At 45.1% G+C, this 26503-nt stretch overlaps 1 protein-coding gene and 1 long non-coding RNA gene across 2 annotated transcripts in view; one reads left to right on the top strand and one right to left on the bottom strand.

Annotated features, from left to right (window-relative positions):
• LOC138525922 (integumentary mucin C.1-like) overlaps window positions 1-26503 on the top strand; it is a 299847-nt gene that overhangs the window by 100632 nt on the left and 172712 nt on the right. Inside the window, exon 6 of the mRNA XM_069636210.1 lies at window positions 23039-23777. Coding sequence (XP_069492311.1) covers window positions 23039-23777 — 739 coding nt within the window. The remainder of the gene's footprint in view (window positions 1-23038; window positions 23778-26503) is intronic.
• LOC138525802 (uncharacterized) lies at window positions 1551-3052 on the bottom strand. Its single transcript, XR_011283434.1, has 3 exons — window positions 2948-3052; window positions 2690-2851; window positions 1551-1976 (listed from the first exon to the last, which is right to left on the bottom strand). It is a non-coding gene; the product is annotated as an uncharacterized lncRNA (long non-coding RNA).

Here is a 26503-nt window from a genome sequence, read left to right as displayed (position 1 = left end):
GGGCACATGGCGAGGCATCCCGTACCCAGCTTGTGGCCACATTTTTCACCTACACTCCAACCCCTGCGGAGTGCACACAGGCCTGGCACATACCAGGTGACAATCGATGATGAGAAAGGGACAGTTAACTGTCACAACCTTACCACCCCGAGAATGTGTCCACGGAAATGCCAGATTGTGTGCATCCCTAGCTACTTAAACACTACCAATCCTGTGTGACCAAAAGGAACACATGCAAGGTGCATATCCCACCCATGCCCCTGCAAAACAGGGCATGTAAGTACTGGTATGCCACCAAAACCCTCCCAACCCCCATGACCCTCATCTGCCTCACCATGCCATGGTATGCACTGGCAAAACATCAAACCAAATGCACAACACATGACACAATCGTCATGAAGTGCCATGTGAGAAATGTAAATAGGCACCAGATAATCACACCTGACATGGAAACTGAAGAAATGACTGACCAAAACCTCACACCCTGAAAACTGTGGCACAAATGCATGCCGCCAGTGTTACAAGCAACAAAAGTCAGAATACCTGTTTCCATGCACATTGGACAATAGGAAATTGCCATTACAAACAACGTGTGCTGCATGTGAGTCCCCTGCAACACACCGCTCACCGGACAGCACAGTGAATGTGCATTGCGTTGGGGAAACCCCTTGAACATCATGAAAAATAAGTACAATCAACCAAAAGTACCATGTGATGCATGTACACAATCAATGAATTGGAAGTGAACATGGATTGTAGGGACACAGCATGCCTGAGAAGGCATTCTGGGTGCACATGTGTGCATGGTGTCATCGTAGTTGGTGTGGGGGTGCGTTGGCTAAGTGTTTGTGTCAGTAGGGACATGCATTGAGTACATGCATGTGAAATGAAGTGACCCTCAGTGTCCTATACACAGCACATATGAACATTGCCCTCAAGGATCCCCCTGTGTGTTAAACCACACCAATCCTGACACCTCAAAATCAAACCCAACATAGGATCAGCCATTGACCAGCAGAACATATCATGTACAGAGTAACCCACATCGACAATGGCAGACAGTGAGCACTGATTGATTGATTGTAAATCCGTATTCGGCCTACACACAAAGTGCATCAAAGCGCCTCAAGGAGGGGGGGAACAATGGAGAATAACAGTACATTCCTACAAGTCTTTCAAACAGTCCAGAATGTGAAAAATAAAGAAAAAACAGGGTGATGTCCTAACAGGTTCAATAGACATTCATATCAATTAATGATGGTCTCCTCAACATCAATGGCATTACACTGAGAGTCTATGTATCACTAAACTGATGGAAAGTCCTAACTTGAACTTCCTATTAAATGAAGGGCTCCTAGATATGTATTTATTATTCACATATCCACCTATGTCTTCATAATGGTGCCTTAGATTCTAAGGACCCACAGATTCTCAATTCTGTTAAGTAATTTCAAAAAGTAGCTTTCTTTATTGCTAACACACAAAAAATGGGTAAATTACAAACAGCAGTTAAGTACTGCATGCAATACAGGTAAAAAAAAGTTCAAAAATAAACACAATATGTACAATATAAATAAAGGATGCCAATAGTCCTATACACAATTTACATACAAAATCAAAATACTATCGTACAAGGGAAAAGGAATAATGAGTTGTTACAAAAAAGTTGAAAAAGTAAACGTTAAAAAATAAACACCATATGTACAATGTAAATAATTCACCCCCTCTTGGAGGTTGAAACCACATGTAGCTAGACTTAAGTTCTCAGCTCAGCTATGTAGATTTTCAAAAATAAATTATTTTCCAGTGACAAGAATTGGATCTAAAATGACTGAACTAGGGGTCTACGTGTGACACCGGGACTAATCTTGATGGGTGTCGCACTCGTACATGACTAAATCCATAGGTACGGGTGATCTATGTTTCGACGGAGCGAGAAGTCCCGCCTTCCTCAGGACTGGTAGTAGTCGTGACCCCTGAGGTACAAAAGAAAACACAAGCCAAAATGAAAATCACGGAAAGCAAAATCTGTATAGCACAAAATGGTGCAGGTCCCGTGACTCATAAGGCATGCAGGTGTATTCACACAGGGCAGCCAACTACAGTGGTATAGGTGGACTGAGACCAAAGGGTGTGTCAGATGTAGTATCCTTTAAAAAACCTAAAAAAATAAGGTAACCTACATGCATAGGGGTGGAGTAAAATGAAATAAAGAACCCGAAAATGGAAGGTTGAAAATATGGAAAAGACAATATGTGCCAGAGAGAACTATGTGTGTGTGTATACACAAGAATATACATGGCAGAAAGTGAACCATTTCACCAAAAGTTAAGTAAAATGTTACATTATGGCTCACAGCTCTGGGTTTGGTGGCGACGAAAGAGTGGAAAAAGTCACTGTATTAAACATGCACCTCTTTGAGTTATCATGGCGTGTAAAGTGCACCGGATTGTCAAAGACAGAGTAAAGCACTTACACGACTTATTAGGGTGCCACAGGTCACTGCCTGTTGTGGAATCTTAAAATGGAAGTTGCATACGCGCTTTACTGTTGCAAAAGCACACATGCGCATGTCGAAAAGTGTCTCTCTTTGGAATAAACAACAGGCACAATAAAGTACAAAGTACGTGTGGCCGCATATTCATAAAATGAAAAAGGCACATTGAAAAGAATATTAAGTTAAATGTACCTTCAAAGGGCACGAAGTATTATCCCAATATTCTGTGCATGGCCGTTGCTGTAAATGAAGCTTGGGCAGCAACTTAAAGGAAAAAGACGACCCTGCGGCGTCACAGTTTCTTTGATCAGCACCTTCAGGGAAATGGCATCTAAGTTCGTAGGTTAACTCCGTCTAGTGAAAGAAAGGCAGAATTACGTCCAGTATACATCCCTTAGAATAAGAGAGGGAGAGGAGAGGAGCTAATGGAATGGGCGCTGAATTACTTACCTGAAATAAATGGTGCAGGACACGCAATGTTTCTCTCCTGCAGGACCGTACGCATTACTAGCTGGGTTTCCTGGTGGTTGTCATGGTGATCATGACTAGCATTAGAGACATTGCATGGCCAGATCACGGTGTTGTCTAGCGCCACTAGTGCTAAAAGGTTAAAGATGGTACTGCAGCTGGTATTGTTGAAAGTTAAAAGTTAAAACTTAAAAAGCAATCCAATTGCAGCTGCATGTCTGGAAGCAGACAAAAGCCCTAAGGGAACCTAGATGGTAACTCCTCATTCAAACCTTTTGTTTTATTCAGGGTGTCAAGCGGTAAATCCATCTGGCCTCCTTCTATATCAATGCCTTTTGTGTGTTCATGCTGTTTTTGATCCAGAAACAAAGGTGGGGACCCCTACCTGGGCATCTGGGGTGAGTTCAATATATACTAAATAGAGAGGATGCCCTATGTGCTGAAAAATTCAATAAATGTGTTTCAGAAAGCGCATGCTGAGGACCAGAGAGTGTGTTCTTATAAAAATATATATCATTTTATTCTGTTACAATTTAATAAAATACATTTTTGAACAATTATAAGACAATTCATTTCCAATCAATATATTTTTTTTGTGAACAAGTTTTTTTGTGCAAATAGCGCATTTTTGTGTAGACATTACACCTATGTGTATATCACTAACACACCATTCTACCATTCATCTTCACAATCAAATCTAGTTTGTATAGAGACATTCTAAATAACTTTTACAGTAGTAATATTCCTACTTTGACAGTCCACCATTATTTATCAACAATAAGTATCCAAGATTATTCTAGTAGTATTCCTCTCATCATTGGATTTCCTTTTGTATAGTTTCGACTTGACATCAATTGGCCAGATTTTACAGAACCATTGGTCAACGTCTTCTTCAGAATTAGTAGACTTATTCAAAGGCTTTATCAGTGCTACAACATATAAAACAACAACACCATGATTTAAAACATTAAATAATGCTTAAAAACAGACAAACAACATTGTTAAAAAAACACAATCTCTGAGCTCCCTCAGTATGCTACTGTTATTTCATAAATGGGGAGCAAACTTCAATGTTGTTATAAACTCAGACCCAAGATGCTCGGGGTTAGTTAACCTCCTAATGCAAAAAACAGGGGTAAATTAATTACCATTGTGAAAATTGGGCCTCTAAGCCAACTGTCTTCAAATAAAAACCAAGAAAACCCCCTTGCTGTACATTCCTGTCAGTTCAAGCAATTATAAGCCCCCAAAGGGTGCACCATACAGAGGGCCAGGGTTAAAGATATCTGTAAAGCAAGGCAATCTCATTTGTACCTTTAAACGTCCATTTAGAAAAAGGGTTTTTTGCAACTTTGCAAAAAGTTCCGATTCCTGTGGTTTCCCACTGTGTCTTTCCACTAGCGTTCAGTAAGCAAGTGCAATATTTATAGCTCCATCACAAAGGCAAAGTATTCCACTAAATACAATTCCTGTAAATATAATAGTATAAAATAGATAAATGTTAGCTGAAGCATAGTGTGTCTCTAGTTAGCAAAAAAACACTGTTTGATTAACAACAATGGTATAGTCCCGTTGTGCTTGTGATCTTTCTAGATTTTTGCATAGGAAAAAAGTAATTTACCTTCAATACGCTTCTACCGAACTGCGGCACACTTGCTTCCCTACTACCGAATTCGCTCAACAGTAAATAAACTACCAAAAGAAAGAGGAGGGAAGAGAAGGAAGAATAGTCAATGGACTTATTTCTAATGTGTGAATCTACATATCCGATAATTCCATTTCCATTTGCTTAACAGAATTCATCTAACAAAGGGCACTTTAAGTCTTTCAGTGCTAGTGTAGATTTTTACATGAAAAAGGTCATTTTACCTTCAAAAAGTGTTCCAGCGCTGGGAAACACTTGCTTCCCCGCTGTCAAATTCACCCACCAGCATTAGACTAAAAAAGGGAAGGTGGTGGGAAAAAAGAAGAAGGAAAGTCAATGGACTTAGCCCTTTGTTTAGCATGAGAATTTGTATGTGAGAAAAGGTCCTAGGTTTACTTACCCTGAATGCTGGCTTCAAAAAGAAGGGCCTCGCCTACTCAGGAACACACGAAAACCGGCAGAGAAACAGAACCGTGGCAGTCAGCTGTTCCGAACTGGACATTAGGTTTACTTCCTGCTTCCTTTTAAAGGGAAACTTGCATTCTAATCTGCCAATCGCGCGACTGCTCCTTCAAACATAATGGAGATAGAAAGAGGACTTGGCATTTCCTCAGTCTAACCCAAGCTCAGGGTACACTCATAGAAACAAAAAATTGACTATTTATTCAAGATGAATTTAGCATTGCCTCAGTATAACCCAAGCTCAGGGTACACTCATAGAAACAAAAAATGGACTATTTCTTCAGGATGAATTTAGCAAAAACGCTCTCTAATGCATAAAGATGGAATACGAAAAAGGCTAAACGGTAAGGACAACCCAAGTTAGTCAAAAAATAAAAAGTATAATCATTAATGTAGATTAGGAAAAGGAAATAAAGTTATATATATTTTTTTTGTGAAAAATGAAAATAGATTGAATGAAATAAACAGAATAAAGCAGCCCAGATAGTGGTAATCCTCAACCAGAGTGGAAACCTTACGATAGAAAAAATAAATAAATAAATCTTAAAGAATCTTATGGAAAGAGTCTTACGTTTGAAAAAAACAACCACCCCCCAGCCCCCCGGGGGAAAGCCGCCTTACTCCCAGCATGCTGCACAGAGCCAACAACGTTTCATTAAATGGGAAAAAGAAATAAAGATAATAAAGAAAAAGAAATGGGTATATAAGGGCTAACTACTGTTACCTAAGAAAGAGAGAAAGGGGCTAACAGCTGTTGCCTAAAGAGAGAGAGCAGCTCCTCTTAATCGTCACTATCTAAGAAGGACTTGCCTAGCGTCAAAAGGCAAACAAGCGGATGTGTCCATACGTCTGAATGTCTATTGTATCATTAGGGAACAGGACCGCCAAAACCGGTTCATGATATTTCACAGCATTACTAAAGACAGGAGTGTAACCATAGCAGACATATTAACTCCATTCCTCCTGCGAATTAAGCCCATCAGTGTAACTTTTGGTATGGTAGATCCACCATTGTTCCCTTTGCGAAAGCCTCTTCGCAGTGTTTGCTAGATCTGTGCCTCTTACTTTGTCAATGGCCCACCATTTTAGGGTATCAGGGTTATGATTAAATTCTAGGAAATGTGCCACAAGCGGAGCATTAAGCTGTTTATTCCTTAGTTTTGATCTATGTTCAGTGATTCTTAATTTCACTGGCCGCAATGTCTTACCTATGTATGTCTTACCACAGGGGCAAACAATAGCATAGATAACATTACTGCTATTGCACGTAGTGTGATACCTCAGGGCCCAAGTCCTCTTATTGATAGTGATGTTTTTACAAGATGTGGTGAGGTTACAATTGCAACATCCCCCACAGGGGTAATGGCCTAGAACTACTGTCATACCCCAAAGAGTAGTAATTAATGGTTGTTACTCCTGTATACTACTCCTATCTGCTTTGCAGATCCAATTTTTTATATTCTTTCCTTTCTTAAAGGAAAACATAGGTTTGGCTAGGGTAGGTAGATTTAGTTGAAGCAAATGCCAATGTTTGGCTATAATCTTTTTTATCTTATTTTGATGTGTGTTGAATGTTAATGCACATACAAGTCGGTCATTTGATGGTCTTTGTTCATTATCTTTTTTAGATAATAATTTCTCCCGATGTTGGTTCCTGGCTCTTTTTTTGGAGTTTCTAAGTAGTTTAGATGGACATCCTCTCTCCTTTAATCTGTTTTCAATAATATTAGATTGTTTTCCAAAGTCCTCTAATTGGGAACAGTTTTGGCGGGCTCTAAGGAACCTACCATATGGGACATTGGATTTAAGCGCATGTGAATGGAAACTTTCATTATGGAGGATGATGTTCCTATCTGACTCTTTCCTACATAAATCCACCAATAGAACACACATTGGCTTCTTTAATCAGTAGATCCAAAAATGCGATCTCCTTGTTATTTGACTGTATTGTGAATTTCAGGTTAGGATTTAACTCATTTATCCACTTAAAGAAGGCAAGATGATCGCCTTCTTTTCGATCCCATATTATAAGGATGTCGTCAATGTATCTTTTGTAGAATTTCAACGCATTTGTGAAAGGATTGTGGTCTGCCAAAATGTTACACTCTTCGAAAGGCCCACACATATAATGTTGCATAATTAGGGGCAAATGCTGCCCCCATCGCAGTACCTTTAATCTGCATAAAATGCAAATTCCTAAAGCGAAAGACATTTTTTGTCAACACAATCTCTAAAAGCTCAACTAAGAAGTCACTAGGTACTGCATCTTTGTTTGCCCTTTTCTCTAAGCATTTCTTAATGACTCTTAATGAATCTAATTGCAGAATGTTGGAATATAGAGACTCAACATCAAGAGTGATCAAAAGGTCACTATCCACGTTAAAAGGTAAAAGTTCCACAGCTCTGATCACATTGGTTGAATCCGCTAAGTAAGTAGGTATTAATCTGGACAAAGGCTTCATAAAAAAAAGTCCAGATATTGACCAATAGGTTCTAAAATAGACCCACAAAGGGATATGATGGGCCTTCCAGGGGGATTAGTTGTACTCTTATGTATTTTTGGCAAAATATATATTAAAGGAGTCCTCGTCTTGTTAGAAGTTAAGAACAAAAATTCTTTTTTGTTTAGGATACCCTTTTCTAGAGCTGTATTGCATAATTTTCTTATGTCCTTCAAAATGGACTGAGTAGGATCACCTTGTAGTTTGGCATATATATCAGTATTGTTTAATTGCCTCATCATTTCTTCATCATACTTATGTGCATCCCAAACAACTATTCCTCCTCCCTTGTCAGCCTTTTTAATTACCACAGATTTGTCATTTCTTAAAGACTGCAGGCATTTCCAATCTGTTTTGGAGAAATTGAAACTATGTTCTGTGTTTTTTTCACCATTTTTCTTTTCATAGATGGCCCCAAAGTCCCGTAATACGGCTTTTTCAAAGGTTGCTGTCTCCTTTGAAATCATAATCCAAGTGGGGATAAAGGAGGAAGCTGGTTTAAATGGGGTATTAGCCCCTGTCATTTGACTATTCGTTTCATAAGCACCAAAGAAATCTTTAAGTCTAACTTTACGCAAGAAGGCTCGTAATTCTATTTCTGTCTCCATCTGGCTTGGGTTCTTCATAGGGATAAGGGAGAAGCCCTTTTCCAAAAGTGAAATTTCTTCAAAAGAAAGTGTTCTATTTGAGAGATTAAATACTGAAGAAGGTGAACTTACCTTCTGTAAGACTTTCTTCTCATTTCAAACACATTTTTTAAAGGCGGTGGTCCTACCTGCTGAGGTGGAAAAGGGTGGTCCTGGGGAGGAAAAGGCAAACCTTGACCTTGAATATTAAACCCTTCGGGATAGCCATACGGGGGAAAAATGGGAAGAAATTCTGGAATCCTCTCCTGCCTCCCCTCGCACGCCCTCTATCTCTCTGTCTCGGGTTGTACTGGTTGCATCTTTGGCCCCTTTGGCTACTATCTCCGTCATCTGAAGACGTGTCAGAGAAAGTCACTTGCTTACTTCTGGTGGGTGCACACATAGTGCTATTGTCTTTGTCCTTCCAATATTGTGGTCCTTGATAGTCAGAGCTCAAATAGGGATATGCTAACTCCTTGGAGAAATTCCTGATACCCTTAGCTAATTTTTCCATTTTTTTAGTTGTTATTTTGATGAACTCATTCACTTGTTTTTCAATAGTTTCTAATGTTTCTTTGATATTCAATATGGTTTTCTCTGTCGCAAAGGCTAATTCAGCTTTCTGAATTTCTTCTTCTACTAACATACTCTTTTTTATAGCTGTGTTTATCGTCAATAGCATCCAATCCCTGCTGCATTTGGTACCAATACCTGAAAATGCATGTTTGTATTCTGCATCATCTACAAAAAGGCCAGGTTAATTGCAAACCAATAGGCCGATAGGGATTATATTTTTCTTTAAATATTCAGTGAGAAGATGGCTATGCATTTCTGTACGAAATTTCTTCTTTTTGAGCCTAATAATACTTTCACTAGATATGTTTAGGTACTCCCCTGTGACATTGTCTACCTGCAGCTTCTCAAAATATGATGGCCCTTTAATTACCTCTGTTTCTCTGCCGGTTTTCGTGTGTTCCTGAGTAGGCGAGGCCCTTCTTTTTGAAGCCAGCATTCAAAGTAAGCTAACCTAGGACCTTTTCTGACATACAAATTCTGATGCTAAACAAAAGGCTAAGACCATTGACTATCCTTCTTCTTCTTTCCCACCACCTTCCCTTTTTTAGTCTAGTACTGGTGGGTGAATTTGACAGAGGGGAAGCAAGTGTTTCCCAGCGCTGGAACACTTTTTGAAGGTAAAATGACCTTTTTCATGTAAAAATCTACACTAGCACTGAAAGACTTAAAGCGCCCTTTCTTAGATGAATTCTGTTAAGCAAATGGAAATGGAATTATGGGATTTGTAGTTTCACACATTAGAAATAAGTCCATTGACTATTCTTTCTTCTCTTCCATCCTCTTTCTCTTGGTAGTTTATTTACTGTTGAGCGAATTCGGTAGCAGGGAAGCAAGTGTGCCCCAGTTCGGTAGAAACGTATTGATGGTAAATGACTTTTTTCCTATGCAAAAATCTGGAAAGATCAAAAGCACAACGGGACTATACCGTTCTTATTAATCAGACACTGTTTTTTTGCTAACTAGAGACACACTATGCTTCAGCTAACATTTATCTATTTTATACTATTATATTTACAGGAATTGTATTTAGTGGAATACTTTGCCTTTGAGGTGGAGCTATAAATATTTCACTTGCTTACTGAACGCTAGTGGAAAGACACAGTGGGAAACCACAGGAATCGGAACTTTTTGCAAAGTTGCAAAAAACCCTTTTTCTAAATGGACGTTTAAAGGTACAAATGAGATTGCCTTGCTTTACAGATATCTTTAACCCTGGCCCTCTGTATGGTGCACCCTTTGGGGGCTTATAATTGCTTGACCTGACAGGAATGTACAGCAAGGGGGTTTTCTTGGTTTTTATTTGAAGACAGTTGGGGACTTAGAGGCCCAATTTTCACAATGGTAATTCATTTACCCCTGTTTTTTGCATTAGGAGGTTAACTAACCCCGAGCATCTTGGGTCTGAGTTTATAACAAAATTGAAGTTTGCTCCCCATTTATGAAATAACAGTAGCATACTGAGGGAGCTCAGAGATTGTGTTTTTTTAACAATGTTGTTTGTCTGTTTTTAAGCATTATTTAATGTTTTAAATCATGGTGTTGTTGTTTTATATGTTGTAGCACTGATAAAGCCTTTGAATAAGTCTATTAATTCTGAAGAAGACGTTGACCAATGGTTCTGTAAAATCTGGCCAATTGATGTCAAGTCGAAACTATACAAAAGGAAATCCAATGATGAGAGGAATACTACTAGAATAATCTTGGATACTTATTGTTGATAAATAATGGTGGACTGTCAAAGTAGGAATATTACTACTGTAAAAGTTATTTAGAATGTCTCTATAAAAACTAGATTTGATTGTGAAGATGAATGGTAGAATGGTGTGTTAGTGATATACACATAGGAGAAATGTCTACACAAAATGTGCTATTTTCACAAAAAAACTTGTTCACAAAAAATATATGTTGATTGGAAATGAATTGTTGTCTTATAATTGTTCAAACATGTATTTTATGAAATTGTAACAGAATAAAATGATATATTTTGTATAAGAACACACTCTCTGGTCCTCAGCATGCGCTTTCTGAAACACATTTATTGAATTTTTCAGCACATAGGGCATCCTCTCTGTTTAGTATTCATGCTGTTTCTAACCACATCGATCACCCACCATTTAAGGTCATCTGGGGAATGTTGTAATTCTAAGAAGTGTGCTACCATAGGGGCTGCATGGTTGCGGCATCTAATCCTCGAGCGATGCTCGCCGATCCTGGTAGAAACGGCGCAAGTAGTTTGGCCTACGTATCTTAGTCCACACGGACACTCAATACAATAGATCACGTTGCTTGTCTTGCAATTGGACATAAATCTTATGTCCCACTTTTTTGTGCCAATTTGAAACTGTGTTGTTTTACTTGTGAATTTACACGCCCTGGAGTTGCCACAAGAGAAATGTCCCACTGCAGGGCGTAAAACCCGTTGGTTGGTATTTGTATTCGTCCTCTGCTCAGACCTTGCATGGACCAGTTGGTCTCGGAAATTCCTAGATCTTTTGAATGCAAACAAGGGCCTCCCTAAATTGGGTAGGCAGGTAGAGATCATAGGCCAGTATTTCATTAAGGCCTTTTTTACTGCAAAGGATTCAGTGCTGTAGGTGGTGACGCAAGCAATCCTATATTGTGCCAAGTTTTTAATTTTGGGTACCAAGAGACTTTCTCTTGTTGTAAACCTAGCCCTTTTAAGGGCGTTTTTAACAAGCTGCTTGGGATATCCCCACTCTCTCAAGTCTTCAGCTAATTTGTTAGCATGTGTGTAGTAATCTGTAACTTCAGTACAGTTCTGTCTGAGTCTTAGGAACTGACTGTAGGGCAGATTCTCCTTCAATGCCCTGGGGTGAAAGCTGGAGAAATGTAATATGGTGTTCCGATCTGTAGTCTTTTTGTATAGAGAGCAAGACAGATGACCCATGTTAGCAGTGATTTATAAATCCAAAAAGTTGATGGAATGATGATTATGCTCCATAGTGAAGTTGATGGTATCGTGTAGACCATTGAGGTATATTAAAAAGTCTCCAAGTGATTCGATGTTGCCTTACCAAATAAATATCACATTGTCTATATATCTATACAATTTTTTTTACCTGTGTGATGAAAGGGTTAGTATCACTGAGTACAAATTTGTCCTCAAAATCTGCCATAAACAATATCGGCAGACTGGCCGCAAATGCTGCTCCAATGGCCGTACCCCCAGTCTGGAGGTAAAATTGGTCCGCATATTTGAAAACATTCTTTTGTAAGGCAATGGCCATCAGTTCTACAATGAATGCTGCTGGCACTCTTTATTGAGTGGCATTATGGATGAGTTGATGGTGTATAATGTCTATTGCTTCATCCTGCGTTATGTTGGTGTATAATGCCTGTATGTCCATAGTCACCAGGAGTTCCTTCTCATTATCAAAGCTTATCCCTTCAAAGATGTTAATAGTTGCAGTAGTATCTTTGAGCTATGTCCTAGTTTTTTGACTGATTGGTTGCAGAAATAGATCAACAAATTTGCATAATGGTTCTAACAGTGATCCACACCCTGACACGATCGGTCTCCCTGGAGGTCTAGAGGGGTACTTGTGTATTTTAGGAAGGGCATAGAGAGAGGGGGGTCCTGTTTTCTGAATTATTAAGATATTCCAATTCTTCCTGGGAGATCCCCCCTCTGTCTGCTCCGAATTGTGTAGATACTCGAATAAGCTCTTGGACAGTTGCTGACGGATCCTTTCTGAATAGTTGGTAACTCTGTCTGTCTTCTAGGAGATCCATCACCATTCTGTTATACGTTGTCTGGGAAAAGACTACTACGCCCCCTCCCTTATCTGCTGGTTTTATTACCAGTCCTGGGTCTGATGTTAACTCTTTTCTCTCATGATTGGAAAGATTGTTCCTATTATTTTTTGTTTTGCCTTTGATTCTTTTAAGGTCACTCATGACACATTTCTCGAATAGTAAGATTTCACTCGTGACTTGGTTGTCCACGGGGGTGAAAGTAGAGGGGATCCGAAAACCCGTTTCTTGAATGTTTTGTTCTTCAGCCTTATCCAGGAAGTAGTGTCTCAAGCAGAGCTTTCTAAAAAATGTTTTTATCTCTGTCTCTGTCATAAACCAATCTGTGTGGTTCGTAGGGACATATGAAAAATAACAATCAAATCAAAGTAGATAGTACAAGTGCTTGTATCAATAAGGGAGAGTCTGGGGAGGGAATGTGGGAAAACAAAACTAGCATCAACATTGCTATGCTTGGCAGCAATAGTTGCAGTGCAAGAGTCACATAAGGATGGGGGTGAGGGAAGAGGAGGGAAGAGGTGAGCAGAGTAACAAAACAAGTGACAATGGAAGGTCGATGAATAATCAAGATAGTGTTTGGGAGGGGGAGAAGAAACACAGAAGGGAAAGGGGGAACAGAGGAGCTGTAATCAGTGGTGGAGGGACTTTTTGATGATAAAAGTAAGTGCCAAAATAAAACTCAAAAAGGTGAAGGTGGGGGGTGGATGGACGGAGGCAGAGGGGGAAGTATCTGCAAAAAACAATCGCCTACGTATCACCATGCCTGACGGCAATTGGGGTAGTGCCAGAATAAGACAGAGAGAGGACAAGGAGGAGGGGAACGGGTGAGGGGAGGGAGAGGGCAGAGAGAAGGGAGGAGGGGGCCAAGGTGTAAAGCCAGGAAGGGAGAAAGAAAGCACACACAGGGGGCAGAGGGAAAGAAGAGGGTACAGAAGGGGAGGGGGTGTGACGGTGAAGGGGGGAGACAGAGGGAGATTGGCGGGGGCAGGTGGAGACTGGTGGGGGACAGGGGAGGCAAGGGGACAATCAAGGGACCCAGAAGGGTGGGGTACCGTGGTGGACAGGGGTAGACAGGGCCTCTGTTGTGGGCCTTTGGTAGTGGTGGCTGGCTCCAGACTCCTGGTTGCCCAGATTGTCTCAAGGGCCAAGTGCAACCAATGGGAGGGGGAGCAGGGCCAGGCCACAAACAGGACAGTCAAGTCAAAAGCAATGCAGCCAAATTTCAAATGGCACAACAAAACACCAGTCAGGTCTGCAAGACGGCCAAAGCAGGGGAAGCAAGGAATTGGGGGTCGATGAAACATTTGGTCACAAGGATAACTCAGCATGCAGCGTTGATGTGGCATATCAAAATCACGGTAGGCCAAGTGTCCCAATGCAACATTGTCAGTACACGGACCCCTCCCACCATCAGTGTGTGTTACACAGCCAAAGGATGCATGGTACCGCCTACAGCAGGAAGTGCATGAACATAGACAGTCAAGTCATAAAAAAATCACAAGCAACATGATGAAATGCACAGTCAACAGAATACTCACCAAAAAGAAGTGCAGACATGCATTGGAGAAGCCATCCGGAATACCCACTAGGGGTGTACACACAAGTAGGACTGCAGGCTGGCCACAGATATGACGGAAGCCCAATGCCCCTGTCTAAGAAGCTGTCACACAGAGCCATCCATGTGAGCCCATGGAAAGGGGAAGCAGGAGTAGCATATGTGTCAGGACCCCAAGCAAAACACATACACGAGACAAGCCTGAATGGGCCCTGCTGGAACACACAGTGGATGCCTTCAAATGCCACAAAGCTCCTCACTGGCACATGAATGCACATTAGACAAAAATCTTTTTTTTTAAATGGCAGTAAAACAAAAACAAATATATCAAAAATGGCCCCATACAACCCAGGGGTGGGGGGGCACCCAGGAGGGGGGAGGTACAGGGTGCACCTCAACACCCACATGCGTAGATGTTGAGATAAAAAAAAAACCTCAATGGGCTCAGCGCCTGCACGGCCCGACCTATGTGGCAGATAGGTTGTCATCGTCACCGTCTGGATGGAAATTAGAAGGTGGACGCGGCACAGTTGCCTGACCACGCCTATCCACGGCTTGCCGCTCAGCGGCAACAAGCATGCGGGTCTGGTAAGCCAGGTCCTGCATGGCAATGACACGTAGGTCTGCATGCATTACCTCACGTGTCACACGTGCTTCCTCCTGCAAGGACTCACATGTAAGACGGAGTTCTGCCTGCATGGCCTCACATGACAAACAGAGCACCTCCCGGCTTGCATGGAGTTTAGCTGAAAGGGTTCTTTCAAGCCGTTCAATCCTGTTTTCTGCCTGCCTATTCTTGCCCATCATGAGCGCACCCAGAGAAGATCGTAGGGGTCGGTGTTCGTCCCTCAGGGCCTCACGGTGTGCTGCTGCCTGAGCAGCAAGTGCTTGACACAGAGCCACCATTTCAGCGCGGCGAGCCCTGTCAGTGGCCCTCATACCCAGCCTGAGTGAGTGGCACATGGACTGCATAGCCTGCTGCTGGATCCCCATACTTTGCATACCTTGAGCCATCATCTCAACTGCTCCCCCCTGTTGCTGTGCTATGGCATCCATGGCATGCTCCCACTCAGTTGACCACGGTGGCGAATGGCCACCTCTCTGCCGGACACTACACCTGCCGGGCCTAAGGAGCCGTGGTCCTTGCAGGGTTGGTGCTGCCTGCGGCTGCAGGACTGCATCCCTCCGTCGACCTGATGCCCCAGGAACATGGCCAACTGGTGTGGAGTGTGACCCTGCACCCATAACCACCACCCATAACCACCACAGGCAGACAGTTGGGTCCTGCTGGCAGGTTGCCATCACTGGAGGTGGGGTGGAGGGGCATGTGTTGGGGCTCCCAAGTGCATGGTGCCATGTGGCCTTCCTGCGGGGCATGGGGAGGGCACACCCGGAATACGCGTACCCCGCTTACGCCAGCGGAATTGCATGATAAGCGCACTTGCGTACCCCATATTTGCGCACCCGTATGGTGAGGGGCCACATGCACCCCCTGCAGGCAGCCCACCCCACAGGGGAGCCCCCTACAACCCTGGACATGCACCACGGACAGCTCATCCGCCCTCCCCATGCCCCGCAGCTAGCACACCCACCGTCCCCTTGCCCCGCAGGCAGCCCATCCACCCTCGGAACTAGAGAAAGATTGTTTTTTTTTTTAAGAGAGGCCTAGGACTATGCCCACAAAAAATGTATTATCCAAAACAGAAGGGTCCTAGCTTCTCTCGTCGCTACTTCCTTAGGGATACAATTTCGACTATTTGAAAACCTTGCTGCTACACCCCCTCAGTTACAACAAATTACACTGACATCTGAGGTTGCAAAAGTATACATATTATTATACATTATTACAGAATTACATGTTATAAAAATCCATTTAATTTTCTTTTCTTAAAAATAGCATACCAGCCACAATAATCACAATATATTCGAGCAGGAACAATCGATAACTAAATGCAAAACTAATAAAGAATAAGTGGGAAAGAAGTGCTCCTAAATTTCCATGTGTGCGTGAAAAAAAACTACCGCCACCGAAACTAAAAAAACATAAGGAAAGCAAAACACAACGACTATGATTACAAATACTGCTCTATTGTGGTGGTTGTTGCACAACTAAAACAACGACATCCAATTTCATGATAGACAGCACAACTGACATAAACAAATATTTATATAAAAAAAATTAGCATCCTGGATTAACCCACAGTACGGCTGTCTAAATTGGATCTCCTTAGTAACTAATAATTTTCTATTGCTAATTCTGGATCCAGAGCGACTCTAACTGCGACATCTTTCTCACAGAAAAAAACCCGACATGTTTCATTCCCATTCTCCTTCGGGAGAGTTGTTACCGGGAAATTCTTCAGGGGTGATGTGCTATGAACAACAATTGGCATTACAATCGTTTACAGACTTCAAAAATTGACCACGTAACTTGGTGCAAATGAGGGGGGGCCTTATTAAGAGGAAAGCTTTTATCGTTTTATAACGCCAACCTACACAGCAAAAAGGGAGAGAAACAAAAACAACCAAATAAATCAGTCAGATATTGTGAATATAATCACTGGTTATAGTAGTTAGTAGTCCTCCAGGTCTATAAATACCTTGAAGGGTTCACTCGCCGTCAACTGGTAAATAGTTGTTGGAGTAACAAAAACGTCTTCGTGTGAAGGAGTAAAATCCCCTGGAAGAAAGTGGGTCGGCAAAGCCTCATTAATGATAGAGCAGTAATAACACGGTATGATCTACTAACAGTTGTGAGATTTTAAAGTTTTTAAAGCATGGTGAAAATATTCTTTTAAAATCAATTACCATGATTCGAACCCCTCTAAATCAAGTTCTTTTAATTAAACTGAGTTGTATGTTGACAACGCGTGCCTGTTATAGGAACGCTCTACGCTCTATAAACCAAGAGTGCGATGACAAGATCCATTGATTAAATGCCAGGCGCATCCTGCCAAATTCTATTCATATTGTATATTTGTCTGTACATGTATGGTATTACTATCACACTGGTCCTGTCGTGTTGAAATAGCTAGAGCGATATGGTTTTATTGACATTGTGGAACTCGACTGACCTTAAGCTGGGAACGTTAGATCTCGAGTATCTGTAGTGGCTGGAACGCGATTTAACGCCATGCCGGTCTAGTGGAAATAGAAGATAGCAAGACCTCCCCCACACAGTTTGCTTGTTTCGGTGTTCACCTATATCAAAGGAAACACGGAAGGGAGAAAGGGACGGAAAAGCAAAAGAACGAAAAAGAGAAAGAAAGAAAGAAAAAGGTTTACTCCGACCGTCAATGTAAAATGGCCTGCCAGCCATTGGCAACATTAAGAGAAAACACAAACAGTGATGTGCGACAAACCCCCGTTTCATTTTAGTGCATGCAGAATTCACTTGTAGTTATTCGTATTCCGCTTTGATTCGAGTGGCGTTCTCCTGTCCGCAATAGCCCATCGCGCTAGTTTTAGGTTACCTTTAGACGTTGCTGCGCTTCTGAGTGAAAAGGCAGCTGAATACTGGCCCATCCACCCTCCCCACGCCCCACAGGCAGCCCATCCACCGTCCCCATGCCCCGCAGGCAGCCCATCCACCCTGACCATGCCCCGCAGGCAGCCCATCCACCCTCCCCATGCCCCTCAGGCAGCCCATCCACCCTGACCATGCCCCGCAGGCAGCCCATCCACCCTGACCATGCCCCGCAGCCAGCCCACACCGCAGGGGGGACATTTTCCACGCAATTTGCCTAGCACGAGCAGGGTACGCATATTCCGAGGGGTGTGCGGGGAGTTTTACACGCGATTGGGCTGGCACGAGCGAGGAACGCGTATTCCGAGGGGTGCGCATGGAGTTTTACACGCGATTGGCCTGGCGCGAGTGGGGAACGCGTATTCCAAGGGGGGCGCGGGGAGTTTTACATGTGATTGGCCTAGCGCGAGTGGGGTACACGTATTCTGAGGGGTGCGCGGGGAGTTTTACATGCGATTGGCCTGGCGCGAGCGGGGTATGCGTATTCCGAGGGGTGCGTGGGGAGTTTTGCATGCGATTGGCCTGGCGTGAGCGGATACTCGTATTCCGAGGGGTGCGCAGGGAGTTTTCCATGTGATTGGCCTGGTGCGAGCAGGGTACGCATATTCCAAGGGGTGCGCAGGGAGTTTTACTCGCGATTGGCCTGGCGCGAGCAGGATACATATTCCGAGGGGTGCGCTGGGAGTTTTCCACGCGATTGGCCTGGCGCGAGCTGGGTACGCGTATTCCGAGGGGTCCGCGGGGAGTTTTCCACTCGATTGGCCTGGCACGAGCGGGGTACGCGTATTCCAAGGGGCGCGCAGGGAGTTTTCCACGCGATTGGCCTGGTGCGAGCGGAGTATGCATATTCTGAGGGGTGCGCAGGGAGTTTTCCACACGACTGGCCTGGCACGAGCAGCGTATGCGTATTCCGAGGGGCGCACGGGGAGTTTTACACGCGATTGGGTTGTCACGTGAGGGCTGAGTGCCGTTTTTAGCGCGATTTCATTGTTGGGGGGCTGTATGCTGGTCCACTGGCCTTTGCGCCATGTAGGGGATTTGTGCGGATGCTTTTTGGTCACGGGTGGGGTTGGGGGCGTAACTGGCGCTGCTGCAGGGTCGCTGCGCCACACTGCACCACGGCTGGTTATGGATATTTAAATCCATGAATATGCAGTGCGCTAAAATACTGTTTGGCGCAGGCGGCTGGCGCACGCTGGTGCACGCGATCTCTCTGCGCCAACCGCGTGCGCTACTTCTGCACTGGATTTTATGAATTGGCCCGAAAGTCTTATGAGAAAACATAGGATAGAACCACATAACTATTGAAATGATTGAACGAAAATGTTGCCTGATGAATCTCTTTTGGGGAGTGAAACACGTGTAGGCCCGTTATGTGTCATGAACTCAGATGTAGAGTCATACGTGAATTCTCCCGCAAGACTATATAAACTATATAAACTTTATTTGGCAATAAATGTACTGCTTGCTGTCATTCCCTAATACAGCAGCAGAACTAGGCACATATGCCACAAGAACTTGTTTTATTTTGTAACTTGTGGTACACAGTGGTAATATTGGCAATTGTGGAATATGCATTTGTGTCACGACATCAGATGCAGAATACTACTTGAATTCTCTCACAAGACTATATCAACTTTCATTGAAAGTTAGTTTACTGTTTGATGTTAATACCTAACACTGCAACGTAATACCATCTTCATTGGATTAGCCGGAGCATACTCCACAACAACATGCTTGACCTGGAGTGGGCATGACTAGAGCGATCCACCTTGTCCGATCGGGACCTCGATGGCTCCCGATGATCGTGCCGACCCCCTGGCCCTAGCGTGCTCCTTGCTGGCTTCACTCAAAGGCGCGGACGGAACGGAGCCTTTCAATTCGAAAATCACCATCATCTCCTTAGGAAATGCGTCCCATTCCGCAGGAGAGGAATGCTTGTTGGGACAAGCTACCCGCAGTCTGGCAGAGTCCTCGGACGAGGACGGGGAAGGCAACCGGTGACGATGCTTCTGCGAGTGCCTAGAAGCGGCAGAGGAATGGCAGGAACCACTCCGGGACCGAGACCCCCTAGACTTACAGTCGCCCCTCGAATTGTTGGTCAAAAGCCCAGCAGATCTCGACTTACGAGGTTTGGAAACCCTACCGACCGTCAACTTCTTCTTCCGTTCCCGCAAGTCCTTTGAAGTCCAAGCCTGGCAGTCGTCACAGTCATCGGTGGTGTGGTCCTCGCCGAGGCACCACAGGCAGACATTGTGCGGGTCCATAAGCAACATCTTGGTACCGCAGCAGCGGCACTTCTTGAAGCCCGACCGCTGGGTAAGACATGATCTCACAATGCCAAGAACAAAGAACCGATTCAATCAAGAGAAGAACCGAGGCGCCCCGAGATTCCGAAGTGAACACGTTTGCCGAAAAAACGGAACTGAGGCTACGGGCGTCGTGCGTCCTACTTATAACATCCGGTGACGTCGGCTCGACGGAGGCCCTCGAGGGAGCGTATTGACGTCATTGACGCAGGACGCAGAAGCCGAAGAAAATTCCGAAGCAGCACAGCGGTGGTGATTACCTGTCATAGATGTGGAATACATCGGAGGATACAATCCCCTCGATAGGGGGACATTCTGTTAGAAGAATGAGTAACACTCTTCCTTTTTTTCATACTCCCAATTAAGGCAGACTTCCATAGTCGTTTCCTGCCCTCTTCTTTCTCTTCCAGAAAGGTGAGAATGTGTCGCTTCTATGACAGTGGCCTAAGCATTAAGAATCACATGAGGACAAAGTCCTTCCTTTAATAAGAGCCCTAGATGTAAACTTACCAAGTGCCTTCTTATGATATAGGCGGGCACCACATGGCATTCTCCAGAGAACCCACATTGAACTGGGCAGGTTTAACCGCCATCAGGGCCTTGGCCAACAAAGCTGAGCACAATGGGCTGAGATCTTGCTCAAGCCTCGATACACATCCATAACTCTAACCAGTCCCACCAATTGGCAGTGATAAAAACATAGCCTATGATGGCGCAAAGGGTGTCCATAACAAAGGCCTTGCTAGCTGTATGTCCAATGGCGCAAATCACCCTAAACCTGCTTTCCAAGCTGATTCATTTTCAGGTTGGGTTGCCTTTCCAACTCTAATATTACGAACCCCACTATATAGCGATGATGCCACTTATTAGTAACCCGGCTGCTTCGCTCGGGACTCAGTCCAGCTAGCCATGACTTTGGGAAAATCTGGGTGAATTCTCCCCGGCATTATAATCAGACACATATCCAGTTTGCCCTCTTCTTTCATAATAGGCCATAGACTATTGAGAATGCCTGTTGATAAATGCACAAGCCTAAAACAGCATAAATGTTAATCTCTGGAGGTCCCAAAAAACAGACTTTTCTTGATTTGGTGTCAGAGTCCAAGCAGATATTTCAATAGAGCCGGTCCCCAGCTCATCAATTGCCATGCGGGCACGTGTATGGGAGGACCTAGAGCAGGCGTGGTAGCTGACTTCCTAGGGGACTTACCACAATGACCAATGCCATAGTCGGCAGCAAGGCCCAGCAAAACAGCCATCTCAACCCACTGAGAACCTACAAATCACAGATTGCTTGACCTGGTGTCAATGTCTTAGATGGCCTGTCCTTTTCATCTCTGCTTGTAGCCTAGAAGAGCCCAGTTAACTTGGCACCAACAGCTACAAGGAGATGCATTTGACTTCCCTGGGAGACCGGTGCCATACGAACCTACATATATGACATCAACTCTGTATCTAAGGCTGTGCACAAAGAAATATTGCACAACTAGAAGATATTTAAAGCATAGTGAGTCACAATGTACATGTATAGTTTGCATATTATGGGGAAATTAGATTGCCATCATACTAAGTAACAGTTCCTCATTCCCCAGAGGCAGTTCCTGGTTACTGGCTGCTGTCTGATTCCAAGGAACTTTGTATTCAATGTTATCTCCTGCTCATTACATCCTTATTTGGATTCCTGATGCCTGCTCTTTCAAAGAAAGAACTTTTATCAGGCATGGTAGCTGATGTGCACAGATAAGGCACTTTCTCTCTGCCGTGTATTCATGAGTGGAGTGACACTGAGTCACAGCTAAGCTACAGGGCCTCCTGAAACCTTTTCCTGGCTCACCTAAGGGTAGCGACGGCCAAGTAGTCAATGTCATTTCTAAGTAGGGGAAGAGGGTGGGTTCAAAATAAAGCGTAACACATTGGGCCTTATTACGACCCGGCCGGTAAGTACCGGTCATTACCGGCATGGCGCAATTACCTTGTCTGTGCTGGCAATAGACCGCTAAAAGCGGCCCATTACGAGTTCACGGGCACAATATTTGCGCCATGCCTGTAATTAACTCACCGCCATGCCGCAAAAGCCAGAAAAATCCCCCTTTCCAGCATCGACTGTAGTGGAAATAGCACCTACGGCATCCTAGCCATCGTCATTAGCGGTAACCGGAAGTAGCGTCATCGCACGGCAACGGGGAAGAGCACGGCGGCCATCTTTAAAAACACAACCCATTGCCATCCACCACAACCAGGAGCCATCTGACCACCAGAACTCCCACACACCTAAACCACTACCTGTTGGAATTTATGATGCCAAAAGCTGTTAAAAAAACAGGAGATCGACTGTGCTAGGAGCGCTTCTCCAGAAAGGAGCTAACCATGTTAGCAGAGACACTGCAGGAGCATGCAGATGTGGTGTTTGCTAATGACATGTCCCGTCCAGCACTGCAGCGTAAAAAGCAGATTTGGGCATTGGTCACTCAGCGAGTCAGTGTTGTTGCCACCACACCCCGCACACCAAAACAATGCCATAAGTGCTGGGACGACCTACGTCTACGTGTGCGAAGTAAACTCTTGGCCAACCGAAACCTTGGGATGGCAACAGGTGGAGGTGCAGAGTCGCCCATAAAACTCCAACCATGGGAGGAGATATGTGCCACCACCATAGGCACCGAGGCAATAGAGGGAGTCGGGGACATGGAGAGAGGAGCCCCGTCATCAGCCGATGTAGGTAGGTGTCTCTAATTAAATAAATCCAATACCACCACGATGATGTCCACCTGAACTGACAGTGCAATGATTTATAGCAGAGTCCACCAGACACATAAGCACAAGACTGCCTACAGGCAGTGCAGAGCATCACCTTGTCCACATGAATGATGCACCCCATTTGTGTTGCAACCCAAATGCCTCCATGCATCATCCACCCAAGAGTGAGGCAACCTGTATGTCACTCCCCCCCAATGTGACTCATCTACCAATCCATATCAATGCAGCCACCCCAATGCATGCCCTCCACTTCAAGGGGCATAGGCCAACCGGCACCGCATCGGAAGGCCAAGACAACACCACAGGCCACAGCACCAATGTGCTCTACGGCCCCCACCGCAGCGCCCACAACAACAACCAGCACCCAAGTGGCAGCGGCAGAAGGGACTGCATCAGCTGCAAGCAGCACAGTGGGCGAGACAGCTGCCACAGCAGCAGTCTCAGATGATGAGGAACAGGATCAGCTGCATGATGCAACTCCCACCACAGGCCCCCTGCATTCCCCACAACTGTCACCATGCAGCATGCGCAACACCAGCATGCACAGGCAGTCTCCGGATCAATCATGGCCTGCAACTCCCAGCACCACACCAACTGTGCCCGAGGAACATAGTGCTTTTCAAACCCCTCAAAGATCCACTGCAGCCCCAACTACCCAAGAGGGGATCCAGGACATTCAGAGGCGCCAGCAGGAGCTCATTGGCCTGTTGACACAGCACATAACTGAATGTGGGGGTGTAAGGCATGACATCCGAGAATGTGCTGCGACTTTGAAATCAGCCATAGAGTCATCCTCTAAGGACATTTGCGCCGAATTGGCAGCGGTGCGGCACGTCCTCAGTGAGATGGTGGCAGCGATGCAGGCCATGCGTCCAAACAGTTATCTGAATAAGCGGGTACATCATCAACTGCTAGTTCAACCAGGACCAGCCCCGTGCGGAGGTCTGGCAGGAACCTGCGGAGATCCGACAGTGGGGCACCTGGTGCTGGAAGAGGAGGAGGCCAGTAGGCACAGCCATGCGACCACTGGTGCAGCCTACTGCAAACCATGGGGGGGAGTTGAAGGGGGAGTGGGGAGAGGGTGTGTGGGGGAGTTTAGGGGGGAGTGGGAGAGGGTGTGTGGGGGAGTTGAGGGGGGAGGGGGCAGAGGGTGTGGAGGAGTTGAGGGGGGAGGGGGGAGAGGGTGTGTGGGGTGGAGGGCTTGTTCACTTTGTCATAAATCTTCAATACACATTTTGGTAACTCATAATTCACATGTGTGGACATTGCTTATTGTGTATGTGTGCTTTATTGCTGAACAGTCTACAGTGTCCATGTCCCTGACATGCCCAGTGCCCCCAGTGCCATCTCCATGTCACACTCCCCATCCATGAGTGCTAGAAACATTGGTTGATCAGAATCCGATGCATGTCACGTCCCTCCTGTGCACCGCTGCCCTCCTGATGTGCTGCCCCATCCCCACCCTCCTCATCCTCATCGTCAGGTGGTTGCAGTTCAGCATCAGGGGGCAGGGGCTCATTCCGTCTGATGCACGTATTGTGTAGCATGACACATGCCATGACGATCTTTGCCACCTTCTCATGGCGGTACAGGAGTGCCCCACCAGACCTGCTGAGGCAGCGAAACTGTGCCTTCAATAGGCCAAATGTCTGCTCAATCACCACAGGGGTACGTGTATGTGCACGATTATAGTCCTCCTCGTGCCTGTTCTGTGGGTTCCGCACTGGGGTAAGGAGCCACCTCTTCAAGGGATAGCCTGCATGTGGGCTACAATGTATATTTGTAAGTCCTCACATCATATGGAACCTCATTAAGTGACACCATAGCATGCATTTATGTGTTCATTTCAACCCCATTTCCATGCATGAGTGGAGACACACGATGTGACTGCTATGTGTGTATTCCTCTAATGGAATGGTGTGCGTGCCATCAACTAGTGGGCGCAGGGGTGTCCAGTTCCTTGTGAGTGCTCATGCACTGTGTTAGTCCACGGCGGTTGTTTCTGTGATCTGGCAGATGTCCAGTAATTTGTATGCTTTCATCCTGGCACCGTTGATGTCAGCCTCATGATGGTCTCACTACGCAAAACAAATGGTGTCATGCAATTCAGTTGGCCCTCTGTGTCAGTGTAGTGGTGCATTGATGTATTTGGCCCTCACGTGACTCCTTTGTACGAATTAATGGGGGACTGTCCTTTCAGTTGATGGTGTTTGGTGCTGTGGATTGGCTAAAGCCATTGCTTGTAGCTGCATTGTGTTGAGGGGGTTGCGATCTGATTTGGTACAGTGCACATGCAGATGGCTGTGGAATTGTGACACTGCTTCATTTAGATGGTAGGGCTGCTTACATCTTGCATTATGTGGTCAGGTGTCAGGTCCAGTCTGGGCTTCTTTGGGGTATAAGCATGGTCCATTCCCTCTGGCACTCGCAGCCAGGTGAAGTATGCATCTCTCCCCCCCCCATCTCAGCCAGGTGAAGTATGCATCTATACCCCAATCACCTACCCACATCACATTTCCATGGGTCTAACATGCGACTCACCGAGAAGACAGGATCTCTGCCCTGCATGTCGCTCCATGTAGCGTGGTATCGTGGAGTTCCGCAGGACCATTGAATCATGGGTTGATCCGGGGAATTAGGCACAACAATGTGTGATGATCCTGTTTGAGTCACATACCATTTGCACGTTGATTGAGTGGTATAGCTTACGGTTAGGGTACACTACCTACATGGCATGTGGGACCTCCAATTCCACATAGGTGCAGTCGATGGCGCCAATGCAACCAGGGATGCTGGCGAGTGAATGGAAACCTATTTTGGTGTTTTGAGATCTCCTGGGCAGACCGTGGTAAGGAAATGTGGTCATCTGTGTGCTTGAGGAGGGCATCAAGCACTTGGTTCAGCGTACGTGAGAATAATGGTTGTGAAATGCCATGCATGTGCCCCACTGTGTGCTGGTAGGTGCCTGTGGCCAGGAAGTGGAGCACAGACACTACCTTCAGTAGGGGTGGGATGGCGGTGCGTGTTTCAATCAGGCTGACAATGTCGTCATGTATCATGCCCACAATGGTGGTGATGGTGTCCCTGTCCAGACGATACAGGGTGTGGATCTGCTCAGGGGTTAGGTTGAATGGACTGGCTCTGATGCATGGAATTGGGGGCTGCCTGCGTGGCGCCACTGGCTGCACTGATGGGGCATGCTGGCCCTGCCTTGCCCTCCTTCTCCTCCTGCGTCTCCTCTGTGCTGCCTGTTGTTGTTGTTGTTGTTGTAGTAGCACTTCCACTGCAATCAAGTCCTCCAGCCCCTGCATTGCTAGTAGTATTGGAATAATTGGTGTGGGAAGGGGTGGGGTGTGCTCCTTTTCTGCTGGCCCAGTCTGTATTGCCTCCACCTGTGCTGATTGTGTGCACCTGTGGCAGTTGGGAACACTGCACATGGCCGTTTACGGGTGGTCCGCGATGCCGGTATTTGCACCATGGCGGTAAGGTACTTTTACGGCCTTCACTAGGGACTTATTTGCATGTCCGTGTGAATTGTAATGTTCCCCTGTTTGCGCCATGCCGGTATTTGCAGCATGTGTTGGTCGCGTGCCCGCGCACTTGGCGCTTTTTGCGGCACCGTTAATTATGGTGACCCTAATAGGCTTTATCAGGTCATAATCGGCCGGAGCGGTAAGCGATGCCGGTAATCCTTTAGGAGCATTGTTATTCACATACCGCCCGGGTCGTAATGAGGCCCATTGTATTGTATTGTATTGTAGTTGCCATTTATATAGCGCCTTTTAACATTACTATAGTTTCAACGCA

This window comes from Ambystoma mexicanum, chromosome 7p (genome assembly GCF_040938575.1).
Source record: "Ambystoma mexicanum isolate Mex_15411 chromosome 7p, UKY_AmexF1_1, whole genome shotgun sequence".
NCBI classification, from domain to species: Eukaryota; Metazoa; Chordata; class Amphibia; order Caudata; family Ambystomatidae; genus Ambystoma; species Ambystoma mexicanum.
This window is presented reverse-complemented; position numbering and strand designations above follow the sequence as displayed.